We start from the raw sequence: 20,473 nt of genomic DNA, 5'->3' as shown, positions 1-20,473 counted from the left end.
ACAACTATGATGTGGGTTCATGAAATTTGATATATTTTTCTATGATACACAGCTATGATGTGGGTTTGTGAATAAAATGCTGAATTTTATTGGAATTGAGAATAATCTTACTTACCTTTTTGTTATTTTTTATTTTTGGGTTTGTTCAGTTTTACTTAGCTCCAATTATGAATGCTGCAGCTACCATGTTCTTTTCGTCACTTTTCAATTTTTAATGAATAATGCTTATGGGTTCATGAATATAATTAGTTGGGACCAATGGTTAAAAAACCGGATCGGTGACCCGGATCGGGCTTTTCAAAAATCGATCTGGATCGGCGAATCGGCGATCCGGATCGGAATCGGTCAGAATAAAACTTCAAAAAAATCCGAAAAAATTATTAAAATTCATTATAAATATTGGTTTTTAGGAATTCAATAAAAAATGAGGGTACTCCATTAAGAATTTTCATGTTTTGAATGAATATGCGAATATTGATATGTTCTTTCCCTGCATGAACCGCCATTCAGCATTTAATTTACAGTATTTCGTGCTCATCCCTACACTGTTGCTGTTGGGACTCGATATGTGAATAATATGGCTGGGATAGGGTGGCTTCAGAATCATCATCTCTCTCGTTTTCTCTTTGAATAATATGGATTAAAAAAAAAAAAAAACAAATTTTCAAAAAAATCGATCATGGATTAAAAACAAAATCACAAATTTTCAAAAAATTCTATCATGGATTACAAAAAAAAATTCGATCATGGATTAAACAAAAAAAATCACAAATTTTCAAAAAATTCAATCATGGATTACATAAAATTCGATCATGGATTACATAAAATTTGATCATGGATTACATAAAATTCGATCATGGATTACATAAAATTCGATCATGGATTACAAAAAAAAACAAACAAAAAAAACAAAAAATTCAATCGTGGATTACAAAAAAAGAAAAAACTAGTTCGATCATGGATTACGAAAAATTCAATCATGGATTACAAAAAACTCTATCATGGGTTACAAAAAAAGCAAAAAACAAAAAATTCAATCATGGATTAAAAAAAAACAAACAAACATTTCGATCATGGATTACAAAAAAAAAACAAACATTTCGATCATATATTACAAAACATTCAATCATGGATTACAAAAAATTCTATCATGGGTTACAAAAAAAAAAAAAAAAACAAAAAAATCGATCATGGATTACAAGAAAAGAAAACAAACATTTCGATCATGGATTACAAAAAATTCTATTATGGGTTACAAAAAACCAAAAAATTCGATCATGGATTACAAAAAAATCTATCATGGATTACAAAAAAAAAAAAAAAAAAAAAAAAAAAAAAAAAAAAAAAAATTCCGTACGGAATCGTCGATTCACTGTTCGGACTCGCCGATTCCGTACAGTGAATCGGCGATTCACTGTACAGAATAGTCCGGTTCTCTCTAGAACCGGACGATTTCCGATTTTTGGGCGATCCGGTTCCTTTTTCACTATTTCCGAGTCGAACCGGGCGAGTCCGGTTCGACTCGACATTTTTTAAAACGCTGGTTGGGACCAAACAAGGAACTTTTTAACTTCCCAGGAGGTTATCAAACATATAAACCATAAACTTCTTAACTTCCTAGGGAGGTTACATAGAAACCAGGACCTTCTTAAGTAATTTCTAATTTACAGTTCTTAAGTAATTTCTAATTTACAATTCTTCAAGAACTTCCAATTTACAATTCATGAACTTGCTTTTAGTTATCAAACGTGGCCTAAAAGATGAACCTAAATTCGAAAGGGGTGTCTACATGATTGCTTTCACTTTAAAATTGGAACTTCGTTTTAGAACTTCACCCCCGAACCCTAGTTCTTCTTCTTCTCTTCTCTTTGTTCCCATCTTCCCATCTTCAGCCGCTAAGCACCCCTCTCTTCGCAGCACGACCCCGGTCTTCTATTCTTCGCATTCAGCTGCTGAGCCACCCCTCTCTTCGCAGCACGCCACTATCTCAGGCAGATTCCTCTCTTCACACGCAGCCCCTAGCTAGGGTTTACTCAACTTTTCGTGAGCTCTGATCATTGCTATTGATCTTGAGGTATGCTATTGACTCTTTTTCTCTCTGTGTTATTGATCTCTGGGTTTGTTTTTGAGCTCTTGAAGCAAAGAGCTCTTATTCTCTCTGTGTTTGTTCTTGAGCTCTTGAAGCAAAGAGCTCTTATTCTCTCTGTGTTGAGGTTATGCTATTGACTCTGATTTTCTTCATCTTTCTCTCTCTATCTCTTCTTTGAGCTCTGATCTGTGTTCTTCATCTTTCTTGAGGTATTTGCCCCCGATTGCCCTAACCACAACAAATAATATTGATGTGTTTTATTTAATAAAATCAGAGTTAATAGCATACCTTTTATTTCTGATTTTATAGATTTTTCACAACAGCCCAATAGATCAGAGCTCAGTTACAAAAAAATAGAGCTCAGTTACAAACTGATTATTCAAACAGTTTGTAATAAAATCTAAGTCATTTTTTTTTTGTTTATTTGGTGATTTTACACCAATAGATTAGAGCTCAGTTACAAAAAAAATAGAGCTCAGTTACAAACTTATTATTTAAACAGTTTGTAATAAAATCTGTGTATTTTTTTTTTTGTGTTTATTTGGCGATTTTACAAATTTTTTGCAACAGCCCAATAGATCGAGCTCAGATACAAAAAAAATAGAGGTCAGTTACAAACTGATTATTCAAACAGTTTGTAATAAAATCTGAGTCCTTTTTTTTTGTGTTTATTTGGCGATTTTACAGATTTTTTGCAACAGCCCAATAATTCGGAGCTCAGTTACAAAAAAATAGAGCTCAATTACAAACTGATTATTCAAACAATTTGTAATAAAATCCGAGTCCCTTTTTTTTGTGTTTATTTGGCGGTTTTACAGATTTTTTGCAACAGCCCAATAGATCAGAGCTCAGTTACAAAAAAAAGTAGTGCTCAATTGCAAACTGATTATTCAAACAGTTTGTAATAAAATTTAAGTCATTTTTTTTGTGTTTATTTGGCGATTTTACAGATCTTTCGCAACAGCCCAATAGATCAGAGCTCAGTTACAAAAAAACAATAGATCTCAGTTACAAACTGATTATTCAAATAGTTTGTAATAAAATTTGAGTCCTTTTTTTTGTGTTTATTTGGTGCTTTTACAGATTTTTTGCAACAGCCCAATAGATCAGAGCTCAGTTATAAAAAAAATGGAGCTAAGTTACAAACTTATTATTCAAACAATTTGTAATAAAATATGAGTCCATTTTTTTGTGTTTATTTGGCGATTTTACAGATTTTTCGCAACAGCCCAATAAATCATAGCTTAGTTACAAAAAAAAGAGCTCAGTTACGAACTGATTATTCAAACAGTTCGTAATACAATCTGAGTCCTTTTTTTTTTGTGTTTATTCGGCGATTTTACAGATTTTTCGCAACAGCCTAATAGATCAGAGCTCAGTTACAAAAAAAATAGAGCTTAGTTACAAACTGATTATTCAAACAGTTTGTAATAAAATCTGAGTCCTTTTTTTTTGTGTTTATTTGGCAATTTTACAGATTTTTCACAACAGGCCAATAAGATCAGAGCTCAGTTACAAAAAAAATAGAGCTCAGTTACAAATTGATTATTCAAACAGTTTGTAATAAAATTAGAGTCAGTTTTTTTTGTGTTTATTTGGCGATTTTACAGATTTTTCACAGCAGCCCAATAGATCAGAGCTCAGTTACGAAAAAAATAGAGTTCAGTTATAAACTGATTGTTCAAACAGTTTGTACTAAAATCTGAGTCCTTTTTTTTTTGTGTTTGTTTGGCTCATTGGGTTACTCAGCATAGACTTTGATGAGTTGATTAAAATTTTTTTGAGTTGCAAGGTGTGAGGTCCTTCTCCTGAGCCCCTTTTTCAAACATTGGGTAAAGCAAAGTGATTCGGTCTTGTGAAAATTGTTAATAGATTGCATCTTACTCGAGTTAGGCATTTCATGTTTTTCTTCTTGGCATATTTTGAGTTAATTTGTAGCATGTGTATTAAAATTAAAGGTTCTTGGCATGATTGACATGATTCCATCTTACTGAGTTATTTTGAGTTCCTTCTTGGCATAATTGCATCTTATTGGCTGATTAGAGGTTCTTGGTGTTCACTTTCATCTTTTTTTTTTTTTTTCTTATTCATTCTGGTAAAGTGGTCAAATAAGGATACTACTTACGGTGACTTTGTTTGCATGTTTTGAATAAATAGATTGAATGTACGACGATTGGTTTCAGGAAGATGACAGCCTGATATATTTTTAATTGGTTTCTACGAGGTTTGTGTTTCCTGGTTCTTGGTTATTTGAGCCATTTTGGTTATTTCAATTCCTTCTTATTTAATATTTTTGTTACCGATCTATGGTTACTTGATTTGATCCTTTCTGACTGGAGTTTATCATATTCGTTCTTTTGTTTTTCAACTTCTAGAATTTGCTTTTTTGAGTCGTTCCAACAATGACTTCAGCAAAGTGTTAACAAAACAAAGAGATAAAAATACTGGAAAAGCAGCAAATGAATGCAACTTGTGGCTATTTTTTATGTTTTTTGAAAAACTACAAGAGTTTCTCAATGCATACGGTGTGGGAGTTTTTTTCATGAGTAGATAACTATATGAATATTACTTTTTTGTTATTTTATGTTGGGGTTTGTTGAATTTTACTTAGCTCCAATTATAAATTCTGTAGCTGCCATGCTTGTTTTGTTACCTTTCTTTTTTTAATGAATAATGCTTATGGGTTTATTTTTTCTAAGATATACAACTTGATGTGGGTTTGTTTATATCTTTTTATGCGAACACGATGTGCATGAATTACTCAACATTTTCGTTTTCTTATTACTTTTGGTTATTTTTGTATTTGGGTTTTTGACTATTTTCTTTGCGATATATTGCTAATCTTGCTTCCTATTTGTGAATAAAATGTTGAATTTTACTGGAAATGAGAATAATCTTGCTTACTTTTTTTGTGATTTTTGTTTTTGGGTTTGTTGAGTTTTACTTAGCTCCAATTATGAATTATGAATGCTGTAGCTACCATGCTCATTTTGTTACCTTTCTTTTTTAAGAATAATGCTTATGGGTTCATGAAATCTGATATATTTTTTCTAAGATATACAACCATGATGTGGGTTTGTTTTTATGTCATAACAGAAAACCCCTATTGTCACATCATAAAAGTGAAAGGGTGAGTGAGCGTGAGACAGAGAGTAGTTGCTAACGGTAGGAAAGAGACGACAGTACGAGATGAGGAGGATGGTTTTTTTTATCATGTGCACCAAATTCCATGCAATATTTTTGGGTTAAATGGTGGCAACTGGCCAGGTTTGGATTGGTACTTTACTTTTAGGACGCATTGGGTCCTAGGTTGGCATCAACCATGTTTCCCGGCGCATTGGGTAGGGGTCGGTACAGGTGGCAACGGGTCGGGTTATATTTAAATATATTTTATATATTGGGATCCGAAAAATATTATTAGATTTGGACTTGGACATGGATCTAACCGGATTAGAGCGAACTGGTAGCTAAACTCGAATAATGTTTGGGTCCAAGATTTAGACCCGGATATGACTGTTGAGTCCAATTTTTTGACCAATACCCAAACTTGGATCGGGTCTATTCCTCAGGTCTAGGCTGGGTCTGGGTCCATTACCACCCTTTACGGGTTGGATAATGACCTAGCCCAAGGGTTCGTATTTAGAAAATCAACATAACCATAAGTAATGGTATTTCCCAAGAAATCCGAGTCAGATTTCTATCCTGAAAGGTTTGGAACCAGCAGAAACAAATCTTAAAGAGAGCATGGTTGGGGTATGATCTGAAGAAAGTCTAGGTAAAGCTAGAACAAAAGCCAAAGGAAATACATCTACGCAATCCACGAAGATTAAAAATCTATCCAGTTTGTACATGGATAGATTAGTAGTACTATAATTCGACCACGTAAAGATCGTCCCAAAAATAAGAAGATCAAACATGAAATGGCTTTCAATAAATCTATTGAATATCCTCGTAGCCGAATTTAAGGATCATTGAGGATCATAACAATCATTCTTCTACACGTGCCGTTAACTCAACGGGCATCATAACAGCTCCTCATGGTGATGGAAAGGAAGCAATTGTGTTAGTTTCACATTACAATTCAGATAAAATGGAACCAAGTGATGCCCTATCAGTAAGCCTTGCTTACTCAATATTCTGCCTCCTTGGCCGAGCTGCACGGCTTGCCAAAGATATTGTGTGGCTAGCAGCTGATTCAAAATTTGGAGAATATGCTTCAGTTGCAGAATGGCTCAAACAGTACCATGATCCAGTATTTATCAGAAAGAAATTAAATTTTCACCCAGTTGATGGGGATATTCTGTTTCTGAGGGGCATTTCAGAGGACTTTAAACGTGCTGGCACTATGGCAGCTGCAATTGTCTTTAAGGTTTTAGAAACATCACAGGGGACTGGGACGGATAATGTTAATATATGTGCAGAGTCTTCTAATGGCCAGATGCCAAATCTGGACCTCATTAATATCGTGCATTATTTGGCAGTTCATAGGCATGGATTGCATGTTGAAGTGGGGAAGTTATCTTTTTTACTTAATTCTCTATGGCTAAAGGTGGTTGGCAAATTTCTAGAAGGAGTGAGCAACATTGCAGGAGGCTTAAACCCTAAGTGGAGATTTGCGCTTCCTGTACTGGATTATGTTGAAGGGATAGCTGTCCTTGCAAGCTCAGTATATCACCAGGTAGCTCTTCAAATTGTTGCTTGATTTTACTACCATAATGCAGTCTTTCAGATATAATGGAAATTCTTTTGTATATATAAGGTTGAGTTCTTTTGATTGTGCATTTGTACCATATTATAGGCCCTTGGTGTGCCCACCGTTCCTCATGGTGCTTTTCGAGACTACCAAATCGATGCTATTACCCTTGAGATATCACCGAGAGTCTCTTTGAACAGTGAGATAGCCTGCTCTTCTTTTCTTGTGAGAGTTGGCAGGTTAGTTTCTAGTATTCTTTTAGCTCTTAAACTTTCCTGTTATGTGACAGTATTTTGTTAAAGTTTTTTTTTTTGGATAAATGTATTTTGTTGAAGTTGCAGCGCATTATTTTTTATTTGTCTCACATTAGCGTTGAGATAGTTAAAGTTGATCTGCTATGAAACTCCAAGTTTAATGCTCATGTTTTTTCTCTTTCTTGATTTGTAATTGTGATCTACATAGAGCCTCTTTGGTGGTGAGACATTATGCTGCCTGTTTGGTCGATGTGTATATTATCTCTGCAGAAAGTGCATTTGTACTGGATGGAGTTAAAATGACTTTTCTATTTTCTCTCGCCTAGGATGAGTCCCCTTATTTGGCCTATGGGCACTACTTTCTAATGTTCCAAAAAATGCCGGGCAGCACCTAGGTGGCTAAGGGGTCCTAGCTGCTCAGGGCCTAGGTGGTGGCCTGTTTGGCCCAGGTTGAAGAACAAGGTTAAAAGGTGTTTGATCCATTTGTTTTAGGTTCAAATTTTGTGTAAAAAATTCATATTGAGGCATAACACATTAAGAATAGCTGCACACATTAAGAATGCATGACACATAGTCCATCCATAGTCCATACGCTTTATATCATTAGTCCATACTCCATACAATCAGTTAAAAAAATACATATTGAGGTCCAAAATAATTGAGATTTGGACAATTAGTTACTAACGTATTAAAAGAAATACTTACTAGACATAACTCATGGCCCATAGTCTATACACACCATACTTCATAGTCCATACACATAAGAGGAGGAACAAAAAAGAAAAAAAAGAAGGAATGAAATATGAACTTGGGGCCCATTTGGGTACCTGGATTGGACTATGCCCGGGATTGGCTTATACTAGAATTGGCTGCTCCTGGAATTGGTCTGTCCCTGGGATAGGGCTATCTGTTGTTTTGGATAGCACCTGATAAGAAACATGGATAGTCCTGTCCACTATTTGGATTTCCAGGAAGATGTCAATCCACGAAAATTCAGTTGTAGTTTTTGCATTATTACTTGACATTTAATTTTAAAGAAGTTTCATTCAAATCTATTGAAAAAGGATTCTCTCTAAAATACCTTTTAAAGATAGATATTTATTAATATATAATATTTTTAGAAAACAATTTAATTGAATTTTGATAAAGGTCCTTTGGGGCGATTTTTGGGCCTTGGTTAGTAAGGGTCGTTTAGGGTCGTTGATAAGAGTCATTTGGGGCGATTTAGCTCTAAGTTGCATTTTGAATTATAAGTTTCTTTCTTCCATTTGTTGCTTTGGATTTAAATGAAATGTCCAGATTTTAATAATCTCTCTCTCTCTCTCTCTCTCTCTCTCTCTCTTAAATCCTTGCACAATAAATTTTTTGTCCTTGTAGCTTTGGAAATCCATGGAAGATGTCTCTCTCTCAGAATGAGGGATTTAGATTTGCAATAAATTTCTAAGTATTAAAGCCAATGGTAACACAATCACAATGAGAGAATGCCATAAAAGGGAAGAGAGAAAGGATAGTGAGTGGACAAATTTTAGATGTGAATTCAAGTCGATTGCTGCTTACTTTTTTGTATCCAAACAATACGAAAACTTAGCACAAGCTTTGCAAAGTTCAAGAAAATACAATTCCTTCTAATTAAGTTAAGTACTTGCAATCTAATATGCTCTAATTCAAACCACAACAGAAATCCATTAATACATGACATTTGCAAAAATAGGTCAATAAGGTGCATAAGTGGTAGGACCTTGTCGAACTTCCTTGCAATTACCTCATTACCCTGAATGTACTCCTCCCAACCGAGTACATATATCTTCCTTTTACCTTCATCGAATTGGAAACCAGGTCGATCAAGGAGCTGTTTAACGTTTATATACAAAAACTTCAACGATTTAACCCTATATTGAGTCTGTCTATGGTGAACATAGGCCTGTATGCTTCACGCATAACATAAACTATTTATATCCAGTCCTTTTTAAGGTTCGTAGCACCCACTTCAACCATAGTTTTGAATATGATTTTGTCATGTTCGCCCAATTGATACGCCTGTAAACATCGCCACTTGGTAGAGTAATTGGAATAGACATCCTGGATTTTTAATAGTATTTCATGTCAAATATATGTATGCCTTAATGAATGACATTTACAAAACCAAATTCCCAAGAAACATATCGAATGTATGCTTATGTTTATCAATTCATCCAGCCCCATTGATGAATAGCATATAACAATAATTATAGTACATGCAATAAAATTTCAAAACTTGTAACAATCAATGAAACAAAGTACTATTCCATTCACACCTCTTTCATACAATACACTCCGAAAGTCCATATCGAGATAAGGAGAGTTAGTTTGCCCCAAGATCGAGTTTAGCTTAGAAAAATGCAATATGATAACACGCATATGCATATAAGCACGGCTACGAATGTAATTGTCTTTAATGCACTCCCACTGGTAGGAACAACTACAAGTCCCCCATTTGTGGGAACAACTACAGGTCCCCCATTTGTAGGAACAACTACACGTCCATGGCAGTGAAGAAAAAGACCATGGGGGCTTGGTGTCGTCGTCGTCGCCCTTCTCCTCTCCCTACCTACTGGGATCTGATTTACAGTCTTACCCCAAAACCCACCCTTCTCGTCCTGCTCCTCCTTCTCCCTCTGCTGATTGCTGTCAGGGGACACTCACAAGGTCATTTTCTCTCAAGTGCTCGCCTCAGGCTACTCCCTTTACTATCCCTGACCTTCTTCTGGTCACCCCCCTCCTCCTCTTGCTAAGTGTTCCCCTCCCCTTGTTTGTTCCCCCTTTCTTCCCTGCCTCATTTCGCCTCCTATTGAGATTTCATCCCAACTGCAATGCAAGCTCCAGTCTTGTTTAGTGGCTTCTTTTCGCCCTCAACAGGACGACGTGAGAGGAATAGAACGTTGGGCTAAGAAAATCTGCAACGAACCATCTCTCACCTGCCGTCGCTTGAATGGGGGCTCCTATTTGCTCTCTTGAGTTGGCGCAATGCGCTCTTAAGACCCCGGCTAATTCCACCTTTCATGGGGCCTCCTGCTCACTTATGGCTTGGTCTGTCTCTTCTGGAGCCTACAGGAAACAAAGAGTTTGGCTTACTCTCGACAACATCCCCCTCCATGCGTGGTCTCCAGTGACTTTCTCTAAGATAGCTGAAGCTTGTGGAGATTTAATAGCTATCCATTAGAAATCCATTGAGACACTTCCCCTTGGGTCCATCCGGGTGCTTATTGAAGGTTTGGATTCTAGTTTGATTCCCTCAAGTGTCTGGCTTGAAGTTCAGTCTCTTTTTTTTCGTGTCTCTTTATCTTGGACAGAAGCCTCACCCCCTTCCTCCTTCAATTCTCCCCGCCCGCCCCCCCCAAACTCAGCCTTTGGAACCTCTTGCATGGACTCTTGTTCTCCACAAGAATCGTTGGCTCAGGAGGCGCATCCATCGGGCTGCAGCCCCTCCTCCTCCTTGCCCGGTTACCTCTCCTTCTGGCTCCATCTCTCGGGAGCTAGTCCGACATCCTTGGCCTTCTGGTTTCAGCCGGGCTAAAGACAAGCGGACGAGTACTGACCTGACCTTTGAGCCTATAGTCTCTGCCTCAGTTCAGGACCCTTCTCAGGGCCCTTCCCTAGAACTGGGTCCGAACACCGCCTTCGCCCTTTCGGGTTCCCCAGTTGCTTCTCAAGTGCCTCCTTCCACGTCGCCTTTGGCTCCTCGTTGACTCGGAAAAGAACCCATTATCTCTACTCTTGTCGATGATCCCTCTTCGGGTTCGTCCTGTGATACTGGCCCGTCTTGCGATCTTGGGCCCTCCGTCCTTGTGGCATTCCTTACTGTTCACACATGTCCCCCTTCCTCTGCCTCTTTTGCATTTGGTGATATGTGCCTCACCATAACCGTGCCACCTTCTGCCATGTTGCTTGTGGCTCTTGCCTTTCTGCTGTTGGTCACTTCTACCACGTTCCCTGTGGCGCCTACCTCGCAGCCATCGGTCACCCTCTGGCCTGTGGTACCGCCAGCCGTCGCTCCATCTACCCCGTTGACTGGCCCCTTGCCACCTGTCCCTCTTCAGCCTGCCTCGCTCTCAACCGGTGTCCTCTTTCCTTTATTGATTGCCACACCGCCCCTCCCTGGCCACTTTGCATTCATTTCTCATGTCCCTTCCTCTTCTCTGTTTGCCTTGGACCCCTCACCCTCCCTGTTCTTGTATCCCGCCATCCTTGGCCTCGAGCCTTCCCCCATCCCCTCGCCTCCTCCCCTGGGATGCCGTGTGGCATGATGGCAGCTCGCAGCCGGCTCCTTCTCTCTCCTCTTTCCCTTCCGTTGCCTCTACTTCTCGCCTTCTCTTTCCTCCCCCTTTCTCTCTCGCTTCCTTCTCTCCATTGCCCCTGCTTAGCATCCCTTCCCCTCCTCGGTGCCTTCTGCGTTCCCCTGGGGCTCTCCCCCCTGTTTGTTCTTCCATCTCTTGCTTCCTCTGTCCGGCCTTCTCTCTCCTCTTCTCTTATGGGCTCTTCCTCTTCTCTTTAGGACCAAGAGCTGCCCCATCCAGCTTACCCCTCCTTGGAACTTTCCCTAGGATTTACCCCCCATGTAGTAAGGCTTCACAGGGTTCACACTTCCCATCACTGTTTTGGGGCCTATTGTCTTTCCCATCTGTCTGTTGAGGTGTCTCACTACCGTGCTTATCTCTCCTGCCCTGCATTCCTCTCACCTTTCCACTCTTCCATCCTTTCCCCTTCTGCTCCCCCCATCCTCCCTCCCTCCCCCCCCTCCTGCTCCTCTTCTGCCACCTGTTGGGGGCTCGGTCTCCCCTCCCCTGCCTTCCGACTCTCCTCTCCCATCTCCGCCGTCTCTTTCCCTCTCGTCTCCCTCTCTTCCATCTGATCTCTACCTCTCCTCCATCTACTCAGCAGCAAGGGACTGACCAGTTCGATGCTCCAGTGGAGCTCATCCCTCCCTCCTCGTCATTAGAGTTAGACAGGGGGCTCGATGGGGATGGGCATAACCTACCAACAGTGGATCCCTCACCGCCCTTCTCTCCCCCCTCGGTTGACTTTGGCGACAAGGGGGTCGATGGGGAAGGGCCTGACCGTGACTTGGAAAGGATGAAGGACATGTACCGATTAATGGGGTTCCAGTATGATGGCCTTGAAGGACCGGGTCATCGCGTCATGCTCGCTGATCCCCAGAGCCACATGAAGGTGGGATTCAAAGGAAAGAGGGAGCTTCTAAACCTCTTTTCTTCTTTATTTGTTCAGGGCCCCTCCACTCCAAAAGGATTCTATCCCTCCCCCCAAGGTGGTTCTTTGAGGCGTTCACCTAGAATAGCCTCCGTTCCCTTCTCTTCATCTTGATCATGAAGATAGTCAGCTGGAATATCAGAGGTTTGGGTCATCCTTCGAAAAAGAAGGCTATGAAGGACCTCACTTCCAAACACTGTCCCTCTATTCTTTCTATTACTGAAACTAAGAGCCCTGAGCCCTCCCTACTCCAAGTTCGTCAGGTTTGAGGTAGGAGGCCCTGCCAGTGGGTAGCTTTACCTGCGGAAGGTGCCTCAGGGGGAATCTGGGTTATTTGGGAACCCACTGACTATCTTTTAAAATCTTTGCATATAGGGGATTTCTCAGTCACCATTCTGCTGTCCAGAGTTTCTGACGGCCTTGAATGGAAGTTTTCGGGCATTTATGGCCCCTGCTCTTCAGCCTGTAGACCACGGTTTTGGTCCGAATTGGACTATGTTGCATCCCTCCCTCACCCTATCCGGGGCTTGGGTGGGGACTTTAACATAACACGGTGGTCACATGAACAGAACTCTAGCTCCCTGATCTCTCAGGGCATGTTGGACTTCTCTGATTTCATATCTAGGAATGACCTTCTTGACATTCCTCTCCAAGGCAACAGATTCACCTGGTCCAGTCACTCATCCCAACCTTCTCTTTCCAAATTGGATAGGTTTCTATTTACCCTAGATTGGGAGGAAAAGTTCCCAGGTTCTCTTGTGATGGCTTTGCATAAGCCTGTCTCTGACCATTACCCCTTGCTCCTGTTTGCTTTAGCTGTAAATAGGGGCCCCAAACCCTTCAGATTCGAGTTAGCCTGGCTTGAGGAAAGGTCTTTCTCAACTCTGATCCCCACTTGGTGGACCTCCTTCTCTGCCCAGGTCAATGGTAGAGCAGGGTTCAGACTACGATAAAAAATTGAACTTCTCAAAGCCTCCCTTAAGTCCTAGAGTTCGTTTGTTTTGGGGAACTATTCTCAAATAAAGTCTGATCTCCTTAAGACCCTGCAAGACCTGGATAACATTGAAGAATCACGTCCCCTGTTCTCTGCTGAAGTTGACTGCCGAACCCAAACAAAATTTGATTACTTATCCACCTTGAAAAAAGAAGAGATGTACTAGTACCAAAGATCAAGAGTGAACTGGCTCAAAATAGGGGACGACAATACCCGTTTCTTCCACAAGATTGCTAATTGTTGCAGGAGGGACAATTCAATCTCGACCATCCAGGTTAACAACTGTTATTTAGACCAGCTGGAAGAGATTGAATCAACAATCTTAAACTATTTCCAGAATCTATACTTAGCTCCTTTTGGTCCTAGACCAGCTATGGCTGACCTAGACTTCTTGACCCTCTCGGAAGAACATGCAACACGGTTAGAACGTCCATTCCTTGAAGATGAAATTCTAAAAGCTTTGGGCGACCTAGCTAAAGACAAAGCCCCTAGGCCTGATGGGTTTCCCGTGGCCCCTTTTAAGATCTTCTGGGAATTCTCAATAAATCCATCAATGCCACTTTCATCACTCTGGTTCCTAAGGTTGAAAGGGCTTAGGAACTTAAGGACTTCCGTCTTATAAGTTTGCTCAACTCCTCTTACAAAATTTTATCTAAGTTACTGGCCTCTAGACTTCAGGAGGTCCTTCCTTCGGTCATTTCTCCCTGGCAGTCGGCCTTTATTAAAAATAGACAAATTCTTGATGGGAGCGTTGATAGCCAACGAATGCCTCCATTCTAGGCACCGAGCCAAAAACCTGGTCTGATTTTTAAAATTGATTGGGAAAAAGCTTACAACCATGTTAACTGGTCGGTCCTGGATGAGACTATGACTTGGATGGGTTTCCGAGATAGGTGGCAGAAATGGATGAGAGGGTGCTATTCCCACTCAAGTTTTTCGATCCTCATCAACAGAACTCCCAAAGGCTACTTTCCTTGCTCAAGAGGCCTTCGTCAAGGGGACCTTCTGTCCCCCTTCCTCTTTACTATTTCGGCTGAGGTCTTTAGCCACTCTCTGGGTCACCTTTACCAAGCTGGCCTTCTTTCAGGCTTTAGGTCCTCACGTCGAGGGCCTACTGTGTCGCATCTGCAATACGCAGACGACACTTTGGTCTTCCTTAATGCCTCCTCTCTTGAAGTGGAAAACCTCAGAATCTAGCTCAAATGTTTCTAAATGGCCACTGGGTTCGAGGTAAATATGAAGAAATGAAAAATGACGGGTATAGCTATCACTACCAGCCAAATCAGGGAGCTGATACTAGACTGGGCATGTAAAGTGGAAGACCTCATGTAAAGTGGAAGACCTCCCTACTTCTTACTTGGGTCTTCCCCTAGGCCTTGGTAAACCCAAAATGAGACACTGGTCCCATATAGATAAGGTTGATAGAAGGTTGGCTGGATGGGAAGGGAGATACTTGTCACTAGCAGGAAGAATCACCCTTATCAAAGCTACTCTAGCCAATGCACCTGTGTACATGATGTCTCTCTTTCAAATACCGGTCTCAATGGTAAATTGCCTTGACCAGCTCATGAGGAACTTTCTCTGATCAGGGCAGGCTGAAAGAACTAAGTTCCATCTCATTTCCTGGGACAAGGTACGTCTACCTAAAGACCAGGGTGGGCTAGGAATTAGAAACTTAAGAAAACAAAACCTTGCCCTCTTAGGGAAATGGTGGTGGCGCATGGCCACCCAAACAGAACCACTTTGGGCCCAGGTATTATGGAATAAGTATAATATTCTAGAACATACCTGGATCCTAGAGACAAAACCTTGGTCTAATGCTTCAAGTGTATGGAGGTCCTTTACTGCCACCCTTGATTTATTCAGGCAGCTCATCAGATTCTACCCAAGAGAAGGCAGTAGGGTGCGGTTTTGGACTAACCTATGGATAGGTCATGCCCCTTTGAGGAACTACTATCCCTTCCTGTTCTCTATCACGGTTAATAGAGAGGCTACCGTAGAGGAGGAGTTTAGACTGGAAGGAGGAAGAAGAGGATGGCATCCATCTTTCAGAAGGAACCTTTCAGAGGGGGAATCTAATCAATTCCTCTTACTCTCCTCACTGCTCCACAATACCTTTATCCATATCCAAGGTAGAGATAAGTTGGTATGGCCCCTTGCTCCCTCAGGGTTTTTTACAGTGGCTTCTTTCTACAAAATGCTCATCCAACCTCCTACTTTCCCCCTCAACCCAACCTTGATTCTATCACAGGTATGACACACTATTGCACCTCCAAAGGTGCAAACCTTCAACTAGATTGCAGGTTCTAACTAGGCCCTCACTATGGATTACCTACAAAAGAAAGGAATTCCAATTCCCAATAGGTGCATCATGTGCTTGAGTCAAGAGGAATCCAATAACCACCTCTTTCTCCATTGTAACGTGGCCCAAGAACTATGGAGCCTACTGTGGCAATTGTTTGGGGTTCTCTAGGTAATACCTCCAACGGTCAAAGACCTTTTCGTTTTGAACTTAGCCTCGCACTGGCCGAAGGCGGCCAGAATCCTATGGAAAGCCATAGTGGCAGCAACAATTTGGACCATTTGGCAAAGAAAGAAATGGCAGAATCTTTCGGGGGCAGGCCGGTCTAGCCCCTTTTCTCGTCCATAAGGTTACATTCTTAGTAACCTTTTGGGCGTCAAACCATCATTTTTCAACAGTATCCCAACAGACTCCTGACCGCAGTGGGAGCATATTCTCCTCCACAAACCGAAGGAAAAGAAAGTCATAAGGGCCTGGGAACCTCCCCCCCAAGGAGCAATCAAATTAAACTCTGATGGTTGCTCTTTGGGAAACCCAGGCCATGCAAGTGCGGGAGGGGTTTTCAGAGATCACCATCAGAACATACTTTTTACATACTTTGAATATCTCGGCTTCCAAGATTCACAGTTCACTGAATCAATGGCCCTACTCAGAGGCATACAGAATTATGATTGCTCTTGGGGGCAGTTTCTATTAGTGGAGGGCGACTCTAGAAACATTATTTCTTAGGCTTCCTGGACAGCTACTCCCCCCTGGTATCTTGTGTCTATTTATGATGAGATTCAGCATCTTTGCAAGGATACACCCGTCTTATGGAAGCATATCTCGCGGACGTCAAACGGGCTCGCGGACTTGCTCGCCAAGGATGGAGCTAAGGTCCATGTTGAAGAATAGGCTCTACCACAGTTGGGTTTGGGTCGGTTACAGAGCACGCACACTACAAGAACCTCTCTCTTGGTCTGGGATTTTTTTGTGATCTACTCTCTTTACTTTCTTTGTACATTTCCTGAATACTGTGTAAGGGGATAATCTTATAACCCCATTTTGTATAGGGTCAGTTGACCTATTTTTTTTTCCCAGGAGTCCCGTGTAGTTAAGGTACTCTTGGATTTACTTTTACCATTTTGTATCTATCTTTTCGATCAATAAAAAAGTTAATAGTTATTAAAAAAAAAAAACTTACATGCCCTTGGCGACTTTGATAATCTCAAAATCGTGCCACCCCGCTCCTCTATAGTGGGGTAGGAGCAATGCACAACTTTTGGGTAGCCTAGCACTTGCCTGGAGCATTATGCACATATCACATACACCCCAAGGTTGTGGCCAACATACACAACATATACTCTTGGCATTTTCTGCAATATTGAGCAATGTATACACATGGGGAACATTAAAGCCATCAAAAACATATATACACTGATGATCACTGCATAAGTAAACTAATTAGTTCCCAAAACTAATTGTAGGATCATTATTGTAATAAAGTTTCATACCCATACATAATGCACTTTTCAATAGTAAACCACTTAGTTCTATACCATCAAACTGTCCAAGAAAAGCCATCATGGTTATATCCAATCAAAAACAAAAGAGCATTCCTCATTAATAACACTCATAGTGATATCGAACAAAAAAGATTAACCGTAAAAAACTGCAATGATCAACCAAAACTGCAAGTTAATAACCCATGAACAAAAACATATGTAATTCCCCATCACCAAATGCAACTTAAAAATAGTTACACTATACCCATCCAACATTGGGCATTTCAACCAAAAGTAGAAGTTATTAACCCATCATTAGAGAGGTATTGAGGACACAATAATGGAGGAATTAAAGAGCATTAGTCTATCTATGGAGATGGTGATCAACCATGCACACCATACACATCAAGAACATATTATGCTCCTCTTCACTTATATTCTAGAATAACATCGTCACATCCACATTTGTGACAATTTCCTTAGTTGCAGTCATTCTAGTTGTGGGTGTGAGCCCCCGGATCTTGTCTATGGCCTTGCCGACCTGAGCTGTGAGTGGATTGCGTGGTCGTTTATTCATCATCCACCCCTTATCGTCTGGATGATTATGTATTGATAAGGTGTGAGATATTAGTACATGTTTTTTGGGCAAGATAAAAAACAACAAAAATGTTAATACAATATTACTGACCTCAACATAGGTATCCCATACGTCATCATCAACAAGCACATGGTGCCTAATACTGTCCCACCCAAAACCGCTTTGATTTCCCTAACTATCAAGTAATGAGCCTTCCAGGTCTTCAATTTATTATTGAATTGGTCCTTTTTAATGTCCATACCAGTTGTCTTTAAGAACTCCTGCTCGACAGTGGCCCAGTGTACGGGTTTAAAATCTTTGCTAGTTTTATTGGTCTCCAAAATCTTTTCGGATAGGATATCCAATAATGCTCTCTCGATTTTCTTCAACCATATCAATCTTTTGGCCTTCGAAGATGCCGATTGTGTCTCCACCACATCATTATCCATACCTAGTACAATAAGAGCTAGCATCAAAATATATACATACTACCAAAACGAGCAGTCACAACCTTCATACACAGTCCCATATATATTAAAACCCATTTCAATACACAATCTTCAACTTACACTTCACCAGTATCCATGACATAATAAAACAAATAAAGATGCATACACAAACCAAGTATGTGCCTTCAGGCATAGTTCAGCATAACATTTCATACAATCAAGGGAAAAGTACATAATCTAGGCACCATGGTGCCTATATTTTTCTCACATGCTCTTCGCAATTTCTTCTCGGAATTCAAAACATTCATCCCTATCGCTTTGACTCCTCCCAAATCCTTCGAATGTCAGTACATTAACATCCTCATCACTGTCTCGGGGGGCTTCCATCTCATGGTCTGGAGTTTATGCCCTTTGTGAGTAGTGACTTTTTTTTGTTAGTTGTCTGTTGTGACATGTAATGGATATCACAAGTTTTGGGATAAGCATAATGGAAAATTAACATTTGCTAGTAGAGGTCAGTGATTTTCATTCTTTTAATGTTACTTTTAGCTATTTTGTTCACAGTTCAAAGTCATGTATCTTAAGTTTGATACGTAGTTTAGTACAATAAAATTATATTAAAAAAAACTATAGAATTAATCATGTTTATTAAACCAAAAAAAAAATGATAATCTATACACAAAAGCAGGGGGTCCAACAGTCCGTAAGGGTTTGGAGCCCCAACATTATGCATGCCGCCCCAGAATTTGGGCCCCCACCTAGGCGACCGCATTTGCTTTTTGAACATTGAGTACGAGTACTTTTGTCTATTGCAGCTAACAAAAAATGTGGCCTTTGCTTTTTGAACATTGAGTACGAGTACTTTTGTCTATTGCAGCTAACAAAAAATGAGCACTCTATTGCATGAAGAATGCCTTTCTCCATGGAGATCTGCAAGACTTGTATATAGTATTACCACCTAGGTTTATACTTGGGTGGAGAAAAGGAAGGTCTGCAAGTTGAGAAACACTATTGCTGGACTGAAATAGTTACCTCAGGCTTGGTTTGAAAATTCAGTATGGCAATATGCCAGAAGCATTTTTGATCACTTGGTATTTGTTAAATGAAATTCTTGGTCTATGACAATACTAACAATGTACATGGATGATATTGTGCTCACAGGAAATAATAATCACAAATTCTATAAGTTAGATATTTGTTGAGGAGTGTTTTTGACATCAAGGATCTTGGTCCATTGAAATACTTCTTTGGAATAGAGGTGGCAATGTCTAAATAGGGAATCTTTGTATCAATGGAAGTATAGTCGTCATCTCCTCAATGACACAGGAATGCTCAGAGCCAACCAGCAAATCTCCCATAGAGGTTAATCACAAATTGTATGATCACCATTTAGAGTGTCTATGTAATTTGGGTGTATATCAGAGATTGGTTGGTAGACTTGTCTATATGACTATCATACACCATACACAACGTGTGCGTAAGCTGGCAAGTCAGTTTACGCACACACCATACTGCCATTACTTGAAGGCCGTTTATAACATTTTACGATGTTTAAAAGCAGCTTTAGGAGATGGACTACTTTATACCATGATATAAAATATCTTTTGTGATGCAGATTATGTTGGCCCTGGTGTTCTCTTCATTGATGATCTACATTGGCTACCTTATGACAGTGGGTGGTTATTTAGTTTCATGGAAGAGTAAGCAACAAAATCTTGTAGTCTGATCGTCAGTGGAAGTCGAGTATTGAGCAATGGCTAGTGCTACATATAATTTATTTTGGTTTCATTCTCTTCTTCAAAAGATGGGTGTTTATGTGTCAACTCCTATTCCTTTAGATTGTGATAATCAAATGGTAATTATACTGCTTTAAACCCTGTATACCATAAAAGAACCAAGATGTTGAGGTCGTTGACACTTAGTAAGAGAAAAAAGTCACTCCAAAAGTAGAATGCACTTCATCTTTGCGCTCTGATAATCAATTGGTAGATATACTTACCAAGGCTTCTAATCGAGTTCGATTAAAAGACAATTTGGCAAGCTGGGCATCTATGATATTTATGCTTCAGCTTGAGGGGGAGTGTAGTGAATATCATGACTCCACATTGGCATTAGGGAAGCCTCTCGTGATGGAGAATGTGATGAGAAGGCCCATGGACAAAGAAGGCTCAGATACTTAGAAACTCAATCTGTATGTACCAAGTTGACTAAGGAGAACCTCACATTCTTGATACTTGGAAACTCAATCTGTACGAAAGTTGACAAGGGTTCTTTGTATAGTATCCAAAAAAATATTAATTTGCCGTGGCTCTCTTCAAGGCATTTTGGACTCTCAAATATTTTAACCATGTACTCCCATAATAGATTAGTAGATGTTGTTGATATCA

The 20,473-nt window shown here is 40.0% G+C and overlaps 1 protein-coding gene across 5 annotated transcripts; it reads left to right on the top strand.

Moving 5' to 3' along the window:
- The first annotated feature begins 5,696 nt into the window (after positions 1-5,696).
- On the top strand, positions 5,697-20,473 carry LOC18434198 (uncharacterized). 5 transcript variants are annotated; one of them, XR_016046449.1, is made up of 4 exons: positions 5,697-6,767; positions 6,888-7,021; positions 19,248-19,448; positions 19,702-20,473. XR_016046449.1 is itself a non-coding variant. In XM_088854453.1 (3 exons), the coding sequence occupies exons 1-3, from the start codon at positions 6,180-6,182 to the stop codon at positions 19,730-19,732; spliced, it is 753 nt and encodes a 250-aa protein (XP_088710579.1). In that variant the 5' UTR covers positions 5,697-6,179; the 3' UTR covers positions 19,733-20,473. The 5 variants fall into 5 exon arrangements, 3 of the variants coding, with proteins under 3 accessions (XP_088710579.1, XP_088710580.1, XP_020522853.1); XR_016046450.1 differs by having other exon boundaries at positions 18,964-19,448; XM_088854453.1 differs by lacking the exon at positions 19,248-19,448.

Source organism: Amborella trichopoda, chromosome 12 (genome assembly GCF_054954075.1).
Source record: "Amborella trichopoda isolate Santa Cruz 75 chromosome 12, AtrichopodaSantaCruz75HAP2 v2.0, whole genome shotgun sequence".
Classification (NCBI taxonomy): domain Eukaryota; kingdom Viridiplantae; phylum Streptophyta; class Magnoliopsida; order Amborellales; family Amborellaceae; genus Amborella; species Amborella trichopoda.
This window is presented reverse-complemented; position numbering and strand designations above follow the sequence as displayed.